Genomic DNA, 13,213 nt, shown 5'->3' with positions numbered 1-13,213 from the left:
TAAAACCTCAACCCAGATTTCTTACCCGAAATCCAGACCTATCTAAATTATCTACCAATTACTGCTGCTTAGAAGTCTAACAGCAACTCATACTTGATATGCCCAAACTGAACTCCCTCTCTTGCCCTTCACCATGCTCTCCCCACTCCTAAATCTGCTCCTTCTCAGTCTTCCCCCTTTCAGTTAATGGAGACTCCATCCTCCCCATTATTAAACACCAAAATCTTAGAGCCATCTATGACTACTATTTCTCTCACACGGTATTTCCAAATCCATCCACATATATCTCTCATTAACATCTGCCACACACGGTCAGACCACTTCTCACTACCCTGATCTGTGCCCCGATTATTGCAATAATCTGCTAACTGAGCTCTCTGCAACAGCCTTTGTCCCTTTTAATATATTCTCAACACAGGAGCCAGAACAACTGTTAAAATGTAACACAGGGGGCTTCCCTGGTGGCGCAGTGCTTGAGAGTCCGCCTGCCGATGCAGGAGACGCGGGTTCGTGCCCCGTTTCGGGAAGATCCCACATGCCGCGGAGCGGCTGGGCCCGTGAGCCATGGCCGCTGAGCCTGCGCGTCCGGAGCCTGTGCTCCGCAAATGGGAGAGGCCACAACAGTGAGAGGCCCGCATAACGCAAGGAAAAAAAAAAAAAAAAAAAAAAATGTAACACAGATGATGACACTTCTCTGCTCAAAACCCTAGATAGCAGTTCATCGTCTCACTGGAAATTAAAAGCAAAATCTTTAAAATGGCTTACAAGACTGTAATTTGGCCTCACTTACTCTGTACCAGCCCCACTATTTCTCAAACCTGACAGGCATGTTCCTGCTTTAGGACTTTTGCCTGTGCTGCTACCTCTGCACGGAGGCCGCCTTCCTCCCAAATACCCCAACAGCTCGCTCCTTCACCTCCTTCAGGTCTTTGTGCTTAGCCAGGTTTTCCCTCAACCGTTCTATTTAAACTTACGATGGCCAGAGCCCCCAACACGCCCTATCCTCTGTCTCTATTACTACATCTATATTTGATTTATAATGGTATGTTTCCGTACTAGTAGTATGGAAGCCACAAGGGTAGAAATTTTTGTCTGTTCACCCATTATTTCTAGTACTTAGACTGGTACCAGGCACATATGAGTACTCAATAATAAGTGTTAAATGTGAAATACGTGTGAAAATGTTACATGATAAAAGCAAGTTATAAAACTATGTAAAAGTAGTATTGCATAGTGATTAAAAGCAGGATTTAGAACTCGATTTGAACTACAGAACTGCCACTTTGCAGATGGGTGACTTTGGGCAAGTTTCTTATAACTTTGCTCTAAGCTATGATACGCTCATCTGTAAAGTGAAAATAATAACCATATTAACTTCAAATGCTTGTCGTGAAGATTAACTGGGTGAATGCATATAAAGTGCTTAGAAAAAGACCTAAACCAGGGTTTGATAAACTAAGGCCTGTAGAGCCAAAGAGGCCCTCTGCCTGTTTGTAAGTAAAGTTTTAGTGTAACACAGACATTCCCACCCATTTATATGTTGTTTACGGCCTCTTTCACTCTACAATGGCAGAGCTGAGTGGCTGCAGGAGAGACCACGTGGCCAACAAAGCTTTACAGAGGAAGTGTGCTGACCCCCCACAGGGCAACGGTATGCACTCAGTTACTGTCAAACACCATTATCTATGTCAATATGTATCTGCCAGGGTAGATTTATAGGAATATAATTCCCAACGTACTTGCACAAGGTACTTTCCAGAGGAAAATAAAGAGACCTATGACCCGTAATGGTAGTGGCACTAGCCCCTCTAAGATCACTATCCAGTTTCTGAGACACTAATGATTACATATTATAGAAAGGAATACTTAATTCACCTTTCCTTTTTATAAGAAAATAGCTTCCATACCATATAGTATGTTTAAAAGTATTTTTAAGGGGAGAGGGGTAGGTTGTGAGGGGTGGTCCACAGAAGCAAACAGTGACAAGGTACTGTAATTCAAAAAAAGCAGCTACAGTGATAAACCTAGAATGCTAAGTACCAGGAACAAAACATACTTGCAAGAATTAAACCTGGGTAAAATATTAAATTAGTGGGAAAATGTCACAATTCAGTGATCTATTTGTAACTTCATAAATAAGTTTCATAATTCAGTACAGGAAATTTATCACCTTGCCTGCCTACCAAACATCACCCATAAGCTAATAAAAACAACAGGCTGGAAACAGGGAGACAGGTTTCTAATCCAATTTTGGCTCACTGATTATATAACCTTGGATAATCTCCACTTGAAATGGGTATGACATATCCATCCTTTCATGTTTGAAAATTAAAAACCAAACTTGAAAATGTGGCAGTTCTTAAAAAAAAAAAAAAAAAAGGAACTCCTATAAAATCCAAAATACTCATTTATAATGGAGTTGAATAAGGAGAAAAAAAAAATCACTTAAAACCAAAATTTCTATTAAACATTAAAAATCTGCTACAGGAAGGCACCAAGCTGGAAGCAGACAGTTTCTCAGTAAGTCCAACAGCAAGTTATTTCTCTGTGAAAACACACTGTCGTTTCTATAGTTGGGCAACATATACAGCAGTTGGCATTTAGACGTCATACTGAATGGAAGAGAACAGTTTTACATACTAGGTTATCACTAAGCTAAGCAAGATGCTCTGACCAATTAAAGGAATAGCAGATTCTTATCTCCCATCTGACATTCATTCTGGGGCATATGCTCATAAAGTTTCCCTGTTTACTTGGCAGAACATGTGTAGCTAATTCCAGAAAGCTGTAAGTACTTATAACACTGTGTAACTGTTATGCTAGCAAATCATTTTATTTTAATGTTTCTAAAAAATACCAAATTAAGTTATTATAAACCTCTGCCAAAATATGAACAGCACAACCACAAACTCACCCTGGTCACCATAATACATAAGGGCATCATGAAGTAAAATGTTCTTACCCTGTTCTTCACTTCCTTCCTTACAAAGACTAGAGCTCTGGCCCAGACTTAAACTGATATCATCAGAAGTCTTAGCGGTGTCTGTATCTCCTACAAAGTGAAGAGAGACCCATGAAGACATTATATGAAAAGTAAAGGCCGTACAGTGTGGCATAACAAGGAAGGACATGAGGGAGTCCAGTAGATAATTTATTAACTAAAGCAGTTTTTGTATCAAGGGTTACAATGATGGGAGATGTATTAAACTAACAGGAAGTATCGTGGACTGTCAGCTCACATAATTATTCTCATAGTGCTACAAACCAAATACGGAAAGTTTCATAATATTAGCTAATACAACTATTTCTTTCAAAAGAAGTTTTAAAAAGGAAATGCAAATCATGAAATAACAAGTTGAAACAACATAAAATTCCCTCCCAGGGAAAATTAGAGAGTTATAAAATTATAGGGCAAAAATAATAATGAATTTATCTGAAATAGATGTATTGAATAAAAGGGATATATAAGATGTACAGGAAAAAAACTATTTTTTAGTGTCTTATTCATGCCCAATTTAAAGGTTTCACATTAAATTAGTTCTCTATGAACCTCATCAAAACCCATGAAAACATTTTCCCTCAAGGCAAAGAAGTTTCTTAAAGATCAAAATTTATAATTCATACAGTGTAATGCAAATGGTTAAATACTTTTATGAAATTTGGATGATGCAAGGAGACCACAATTTAAATCAATTAATCTTTAATATAAGATACATAATTTTGGGCTTCCATGGTGATGCAGTGGTTAAGAATCTGCTTGCCGTTGCAGGGGACACAGGTTCGAGCCCTGGTCCGGGAAGATCCCACATGCCGCGGAGCAACTAAACCCGTGCACCACAACTACTGAGCCTGCGCTCTAGGGCCCATGAGCCACAACTACTGAAGCCCACACACCTAGAACCCGTGCTCCACAACAAGAGAAGCCACCGCAATGAGAAGCCCACACACCGCATCACAGAGTAGCCCCCACTCGCCACAACTAGAGAAAGCCCACTCACAGCAATGAAGAGCCAATGCAGCCAAAAATAAATTCATTAAATAAATAAATTCTTTAAAAAGTTTACCATAAAAAAAGATACATAATTTTATCCACAAAATAATTTCAAAAATGATTTTTCATTACACGTAAATATATGATACAGTTATCTTTACTAGAAACAAAAAAGAAATGGAAAGTCAGAGGTAACTTTCGGGTTAGATCACACCTACCTTTAATAGTTGTTGCTGTTCCAAGACGAGAAGAACCAGATCCAATCTGAAAACATGACATGAAGTAAACGAAATGCTAGCTACGCCATCGGCACAGACTAGCAAGATTATCAAATGAAATTATATTATCAAAACATGTTATCAGTCACTTTCACCAAAAGGCCATGATATATCAGAGCCGCATTCCCTGTCTGCTGTGGCGCATGCTGCGCATCTAGTACAGATTTGCTGAGACACTGAATCCCTCTGCGTACTCAGGACTGATGGAGCCCCCAGGGCAAGAGTCTCCAAACTCGAACAATCTGTGCCAAACGGTCATTGTCATTTTTATATTGCATCATGACATGTTCAAGTTATAAACAAAAGCTAAACTAGGTGTTAAGTCTACCTGAAATAAATTTAGACTTATCAGGGCATATAAAGGGAAAGTTTGGAGGACATAACATACCAACAAAGAGCAACCTAAATCTTACTTTCAAATTGTTAGTAAATCAATATGTTCTTTCCTGAGTTTCAGACAGAAAAGTAAGTACTTCTTTGTAGGCTGCTATAACATATTTTTAAAGAATAAAAAAAAGCTAAGGCATCTAAGAAAAAGGAATTTTTAGCACAAACTCTATAAACAGAACACTAAAATCTGCGGAGCTTTTAGGGCTTATATTCAAGATGGTATAAGACGTCCCTAAAATTTCATAACCATCAATTATTATACTACCATAAAAATCATAGAAACAAATACCACAAATTCCATGAACACATTAAGGAAACCAAATATAACATGACAGTTACTAAATCAACAAGTCTGAGTAACTCTTTTTATAACCTGTTTTCAAGGGATTCAAGAAGAAAATAGTCAAGCAAATTTAACACCTTATACTAAAATCAAGAACATTCATATAATACCCATATTTTACCAAATCTTTTCTTTCATTGATTCAACTGAACAGAAGTACACAATGAGAAATTTGGTCAAAATATAGGTTAATATTGACTTTGAAGGGGCATGAGGGACTTTCTTGGTCTATATTTGGGGGGGATAAATACAGAAAAGCATGAAGAATAAAACATAACCACCCATTGTATCTGTTAAGATTGCTTTTGTCACCAAATAATAGAACTCAACTAATTAGGTGACTTAAAGAAATAGTTTTATGTTTGTCACCTAAGTTTGGAGCTGGTTTCATAGCATTTGTTCAGCAGCTCAATAATATTAGGGCTCTGGATGGCAGAGCCTAATTGTCTAATTGTCTGGACGGCAATTAAATGGGTGTACAAATATGTAAAAATCTACTGAGCCGTACACTTAATAAGTGTATACTACGCTGTATAAAAGTTATATGTCAGTGAAAAAGTAAGTAAAAATAAGCATACACATACAGGTTAAAACTACTAATAAATTCTTATGTAGCCAATAAAAAAAATGAGCTTTGCAATATTTTTTGAACTGTTTATTAAGTTTGATTCTCCTGATTTTTCCTAATTTCTGCTTTAAATTACCCATAAAAGGCACTGCAACTAGACAGAAAGAAAAAGGCCAAAAAGCATTTTACTGCAAGAGTTTCATTCTTATCACACCTGCTAAACAAGTTATAAAACTAACATATGTTATTTATCTACTAGAATAATAAACATGTAACTTCCTAGACAGAAGTTTAAAAACAAGTAAGCAAACAAAAAACACCATTTCGTGCCACCCTTCTAAGAATTTAAACTTAAAAAAAAAAGTTTTTTGAATATGTGTACGGTAGTCACTTGCTCACAACCTCAAAGTGTTCTCTTTTTCTTTCCTTAACAAGCTTCCCATTTTGTTCAAATGCTGGGCATATTATCTTCTGACTTATGAGAAGAGGGCCCAGACTCTCATCTAGGTGTGTGCTCTAGTTCTGCTCAATGAATGTATGGGAGAGTCTGCTGGAGGGCTTTGAGGAAAGACCTTTTCACGTCTGAGAAGATGATGAGCAAGGACAACTCTGCCCCACACTGTCACCTGCTTCTTAACTTTTCAACAGGATCATAATTGAAGCTGCTGTGCTCATCCTGCAACTCTAAGGAAAAGCCAAAAGAACTAGGGAAATTCCAACCCAGAGCCCTAATATTATTGAGCTGCTGAACAAATGCTATTAAACCAGCTCCAAACTTAGGTGACAAACATAAAACTATTTCTTTAAGTCACCTAATTAGTTGAGTTCTATTATTTGGTGACAAAAGCAATCTTAACAGATACAATGGGTGGTTATATTTTATTCTTCACGCTTTTCTATATTATTTAAAATTTATCCCCCCCCCATAAATATAATGGAGTTGTGACTGTTCACACATGAAACAATAGGGGACTGAAAATATAAACCACAGTGCATACAAATAAAAGAATGCAATACAGTCCCCAAAATGTCACTGCAGAAAAACACTTAATAATATTAACATTCATGATATAGTCAGTAAAGAGAATCAAGTTCCAAAGAACAGCACACTAAAATCCCTCTTTGTTTAAAAAGTTTTTTTGATTATGACATTACAGATGATTTTTATTTTCTTCTTGTTTTTTGCTAACTTTCTAAAAATAAACACATTCAGAAAAGGAAAAAATTAAGAAAAAAATGATATCTTCATACACTTAGAGGTAAAGTTTTTACTTAATAGGTTTGCACAAACTAAGATGGTCCAGTGTTTCTTCTCTTTGATAAGTGCCAAAGGAAAGTCCAGGAAGGACTATGGATGTCAGAGAAGAAAAATTACTTCCAACTAAAGAGCAATCAGGCAAGGCCACCTCCTCCATGAAGCCTTGCCCCTCTCTCTAGCTGGTAACAATTACTTTCTCCTCTGAAATCTATAGCCCCTTTTCTGTACCATTCCTATGGCAACTATTACTTTGTATATTGTACTTACACTTACTTGGTAACATATATTTATAACTTCAGTTACTTATAGACATCTACTAGGAAACTGCAAACTCTTTGAGGGTTAAGACCCACTCCACATCCCGGACAAACAAAATGCCTTAAATACCATCAGGGACTAAAATATTTTAAGGAAGATAAGTGATAAAAGGGAAGAGAGGGACGGGGCGGGGGTGGGAATGGAGAGCAGAAGATGGAAAGAAGAAGGGTAGCAGTGGCAGGAAGGAAAGAATGATCACAATGACTATGACAGAGACACTGTGTTCAAGGAGTTCACTATCTAGTACAGAAGACATTTATATACAACTATGATAATGTGTAATAAGACCTATATAATAAAACATGTGTGAGAAACATGGTATGTCTATATTGGTAATATCTCTACCGATATACAAAAAGCCCAACTTCACTTCCCCACTTCAGCTGCCCTAAAGGATAACAATAATTATGTCAATAATTCCTTTTGGCATAAAACAGTATAAAACTAAAACACCAAAATCTAAGTAGCACAATAGCTTCTGTTATCTGCCCTTTTTTATTCAAGAGTTAATATTTTAAGGAAAACCAAATTAGATGTGCTGCTCCCTGTGTGCATTTAGGTGCAGACATGCAATAATTACATTCAAGATGGGACTTCCTCCCTAAAACAAGTAGGGCAAGTTCTAATGGACATGATGCCAAGGGTAGAGTTACCAAAGGTGGCTGGCCATTGCTGTGTCCTTTTGTCTGTCCTAACAGAAAAAGAAAAAGAAAAAGAAAAAAAAAAGGTGTGCCTCTTCAAACTTTGTTGCAAAAGTGTAGGCTTATTCCCCAGGGTAATCTGATGTTGCTAATATTTGTCAGTAAGAAGAAAGGCCAGGTCTAATTAAGAATATAAAATGCGCAGCCATATTTAAGGACTAAGTCATTTCATTCTATACAAAGAGACTGAGAAAAGCACAAGGGATAACCTATATGTCTCCAATACAGACAGACAACATGAAGGTAAATAAGCACACACTAGGAGCTAAAGTTCCTAAGGGCACTCACCACAACTGTCTCGATCAAAACTACCCCTGGCCAATTAGCATGTGGTATGTGCTCAGCAACAAAGTACTTAATTAATGTGAAAATTCTGCTTAAAATAACAGTAATAAAAGATAATCAGTACACCATCAAAATATTATTAATCAGCAAGATAAACCCAAACACTGACTGTTACAGACAAGAGAACACCTGAGACCACCATCAGGAGGAGGGGAAAAAGCAAAATACAACAGCACAGGTTCCTACCTGGTGGCCTGGATCAAGGCCAGCATAAGAATTTCTTGAACTGCAACCAACTGGGGGTGTGGCCTCTCGAATGAACTCAGACATTTCAATGCCCCCACCAGGATCACTGTGGTGAAAAAATAAGAAAAGGAGAATAACTGTCATTATTCTGACACCAATGGTTTTCTTTTCGTTTGTTTTTTAAGTTATCCTTTTTTCTGTAAATCTAACAGGTTCAGATATTTAACATAGCAAACTGAAAAAAAAATCATTCTTCTTTTATAAGTCTGATAAATTTGAACTATTTTATAACCATGTCACTACTCCAAACCATTTAAAACTCTCTCCCAAACTGTCTATATTCAATCCAATATTAGAAACTGGCCTTGCTTACAATTGTACCATACGAAATATAGCACATATTTTATGATACGTGCCATAAAACCACTCTAGCAAAGAAATTATTTGCCTTTTGTTTCCTAACAGCAAAGAGATATTGGTCAGAAAGTAATCAGATCTTTTTTTAAATTTATTTATTTTTAATTTTTTTAATTTATTTATTTTTGGCTGTGTTGGGTCTTCATCACTGCACGCGGGCTTTCTCTAGTTGCGGTGAACGGGGGCTACTCTTCGTTGTGGCAGGCAGGCTTCTCATTGCGGTGGCTTCTCTTGTTACAGAGCACGGGCTCTAGGCACGCGGGATTCAGTAGTTGTGGCATGTAAGCTCAGTAGTTGTGGCTCGCGGGCTCTAGAGCGCAGGCTCAGTAGTTGTGGCGCATGGGCTTAGTTGCTCCACGGCATGTGGGATCTTCCTGGACCAGGACATGAACCTGTGTCCCCTGCAATGGCAGGCAGATTCTTAGCCACTGCACCACCAGGGAAGTCCCAAGTAATCAGATCTTACACTCCCTGATCTCTCCAAGAGCACACTCTGATTGAGCTGCATGATACAATGACGAACATGCATGAGAGCAATTATCCTGGTCAAGCTATCTATCTGTATTTCTTAAGTTAACAGAATTTAACTAGGATACTAACTTGTTTCACAGAGCTGGGAACCTAAGATTTTAGACTTGCATGTGTAGAGTTAGAAGGCACAAGTTTAAAAAGTGAAATGATGCTATGTAGTAAAAACAGGCATTAGAAAGACAAAAGAGAAAAGTACTAGGTTCAAAGAACTAAGGAAGTCCACATATAGAACTTAAAGATAACAGGATCCTAAAATAAGGGAAAAAAATCACACCAAATTTCAAAAAACTTAGACAATTAAAAAAATTTTTTTTAAGTTGATATGTTGTATTTTCATTTTTATTCAGTTCAAGAAATTTTCTTTTTAGTGAGGGAGCCACTCGGCATACGGGATCTTAGTTCCACGACCAGGGATCAAACCCGCACCCCCTGTGTTGGAAGCGAGGGAGTCTTAACCACTGGACCGCCAGGGAAGTCCCCTGGACAATTTTATAATAAAGTTCCTCAAGAACACAACTTTTAGAACAATTCAGGCCTAAAAGTTATCATAATCCTATTTTTGCCCGAAGATTTTTACTCATTCTACCTGGTATACAAAGTCAGTCAATAAATTTTTTAGCTATTATTATCAAGGATAAAAGCTCTAGTATATATGCTCGACATTACTGTGGACATAAGCTATCCTACCACCTAGCATCTAATTCAACCTACTGGTTAACAACAACAAAAAAAGCAACTCCAAATTCTTCTGGTGAATCACCTCATCCCAATCTCTCATATGGCTGTGGGTAATGCTGACCCCACTCTCAAGTTTAAGGGTAAGCTCTACTGGCCAAAGTCAATCAGCATATCCCAATCTCTTGGTCACAGCAACTAGTAGTTCTAGAACAAGCACATGACCCAACTCAGGCCAGAAATGTTCTACTGTTGAGAGAAGAAACTTCTCTCTATCTGCTTGTCTTAATGCTGAGAAGATGAGTCCTGGAGCTGCTGTAGCCATTTTACAACCATAAGGGGAGAGCCCGTCTAAGAAGCCAACTAAAAGAAAAGCATAGCCTGGTAAAGGGAACCAGAGTCATGAAGCTACTTGAAATTCTGCACATTGCCACATCTGAAGACATCCCTTAAACATAGACTTTTCGGTAATGTGAGCCATAAATTACCTTAAGCCTGTTTGGGTGGGGATTCCAACAGCTGCAATCAAAAGATATAGGCAAAATACAATCTGCTTACAAGTTCACCTTCCATTTATGTACTTATCACTATAGCTGTTTGAATTCTAGTGTGTTTTTTAAATTAATGGTCTCATAACTACCATGTCCCTGTTTGCTCATTGGGTTTCTAACTCTAAGCCATTGGCTACAGTTAACTAATGGAAATTATCTCTCTAAGAGAGATATAAAAGCAATAGATAGAGATACAAAGATACAAAGAGATACAATAGAGATAAAAAGCAAATATTTACTAAATATTTAATACATTCCAGTCATAGGGGTGCATGCTTTATTTGCATTTTCTCATGAAACATTCCCCTAAAAATCTGATATAAATACTATCATCCTCATTTTACAGATGAAAAAACTGAAAACCAAAAGGTGTAAAGACTTGCTTAAGGTCTCAGAGGAGTAAACAAAATAAGCCAAGTCATTGGTATATGGAGTTCAGGTGGGAAGGGAGGACACAAATAATACTTCCTCATCACTTTGCAATGTGTTATCAGATCTGCTCTTTCTGGTTTTTTTCCTTCACACATGAATGTAGGTACTCATAACCAGTAAGGACTGAGAAAAGATTTGAACACCAGGTCTAACTCTAAAGGCTATAGTCTAAGACACCAATAATGCCTTTTAACAAACAGGCATTAAAGTTCTCTTTCCAGTTCAAAACCAAAAGTAAACACCATTATCTAGGGAAGGTTTCTTAACCTCAGCACTACTGACATTTTGGGCCATATAATTCTTGACTGTAGGAGACCATCTTGTTCACTGTTAGGATGGTTAGTAGCATCCCTGACCTCTACCCACCAGATGCCAGTAGCATTTCTCCCCGTGATAACCAAAAATGTCTCCAAATATTGCCAAATGTCTCCTGGGGGGCAAGGTCATCTGCAGTGGAGAAACAATAATCTAGAACTAATGCTCAACGGTCAACACTGAGTGGGAAGGAGGTATTAAGGGAGAAAAAAGATGAAGGAAAAAACAAACAGCTCCTTTTATAGAAAAAATATATCCTCTTGCAAACTTACTGTACCTTTCTCTTCTCTACAAATTCAGGAGCAGACCTTTTAGTCAGCTGTTGGTGTCCTAACATATAAATTGACTGAATAAGAATTTTCTTTATTAGCAAGACTTGCATTTTCAGCAATGGAAATTTCAGCACATACCTGGAAAGTAAGTAGTTTACAATTCTCACAGAAGCAAAGTGGTCTACTGCAGTAAGCAGTACACCAAATTCAGGGAATCTCTACCTTTATGCCTTAATTTCCTCATCTGTTTAAAACTAAAAACAGGTACAGGGAAACGCAGAAAAGCAGAAAGGGTCTGATCTGAATTATAAAGGAGGCTTCACAAATTAATTTGTTGATTATCAGTATCATAAACTGCTCAGGCTTTAATTAGAACTTCACAGAACCAGCACAGTACTAAATTTACAAATCTAATCTAGATCACAATGATGTTCCTCAAAGTATGAAGAGATAAAAGCAAACTCCCTAAACAGAATAAATCTTCAGAAACTTTAGCCTAAAATTCACCTGTGTATATTTTAAATGGATCCTTAATTTACGATATTGTAAGCATCACTGAATGAGAAAAGGAAAAAAAATATGGTTTGTCTCCAAATAATTGTATTCAAATTCTAAAATTCAGTGTGCTAATTTCCTCTCATGAAACATTAGAAATATAATACATACATTAATGGCTTTTTCTCTCAGATAAAGACTGAACAAGCATTTCTGAGCTGCTATACCACAGCCAATGACAACAAGAAGCACAAGTAGTCAGTCTTACTATATTCATTCATTCATGCAACAAATTGACAGCTCTAATGTACCAAGCATAGTGATAGGCTCTGGAAATAAGTGTATCTGTTTTCCTGTTCATTTCTGTTCAGAACAGAGATTTACAAGTGGGAGAGTGGGGGAAAGGAGATGTCGAAAGCAAAAATCTACAACAAAGACCTTATTTAATGGCGAAACTTAAAAGTACTCCTAAAAAGACAAGGATGTACACCAATACTATTTCAATTTAACCATGTGTGAGAAGTTATACCCAATGAAAAGTTAAACAAGAAGCATAAGGTCTAGAAAGGAAGAAATAAAACTGTCATCTTTACAGAAAATCAAGAAATAACCTACAAAGTTTTACCATTACTAAGGGAGTTTAATAAAGTTGCTGGATACAAAGTAAACTGCTATGTTTAAAGGGAGAAAAACAAAAGGTAATTAGAAAAAATCATATAATAGCAGAAAAACTAAAAAATAATTTCTCAAATTTAATAAAAGCTATGAAAGCCTTTTTTTCTTTTTTTTTTTGTGGAACGCGGGCCTCTCACTGTTGTGGCCTCTCCCATTGCGGAGCACAGGCTCTGGACGCGCAGGCTCAGTGGCCATGGCTCACGGGCCCAGCCGCTCCGTGGCATGTGGGATCTTCCCGGACCGGGGCACGAACCCACGTCTGCTGCATCGGCAGGCAGACTCTCAACCACTGCACCACCAGGGAAGCCCTATGAAAGCCTTTTAATGGAGAAATGATCAATCTTCACTGAAAGACATTAAAGAAGACTAAATAAATGGAGAGATTTAATATTGTAAAGATACCAATTCTCAGCAGAGGAATCTACATAGCCAGTGTAATTCCAATAAAAACCCTAAGTTCTTGCAGATTTTG

General features: G+C 37.4%; 1 protein-coding gene across 2 annotated transcripts in view; it reads right to left on the bottom strand.

The window, feature by feature from the left end:
• Positions 1-13,213, bottom strand: part of PCNX1 (pecanex 1) — a 171,595-nt gene that overhangs the window by 116,531 nt on the left and 41,851 nt on the right. For both annotated transcript variants that reach the window (XM_007469296.1, XM_007469295.1), the window contains exons 3-5: positions 8,379-8,484; positions 4,210-4,255; positions 2,963-3,052 (exon numbers count right to left, since the gene is read on the bottom strand). In XM_007469296.1, the coding sequence (XP_007469358.1) occupies positions 2,963-3,052; positions 4,210-4,255; positions 8,379-8,484 (242 nt within the window). The remainder of the gene's footprint in view (positions 1-2,962; positions 3,053-4,209; positions 4,256-8,378; positions 8,485-13,213) is intronic.

The sequence above is a fragment of the Lipotes vexillifer genome, unplaced genomic scaffold, assembly GCF_000442215.2.
Source record: "Lipotes vexillifer unplaced genomic scaffold, Lipotes_vexillifer_v1.1 scaffold684, whole genome shotgun sequence".
Lineage (NCBI taxonomy): Eukaryota > Metazoa > Chordata > Mammalia > Artiodactyla > Lipotidae > Lipotes > Lipotes vexillifer.
This window is presented reverse-complemented; position numbering and strand designations above follow the sequence as displayed.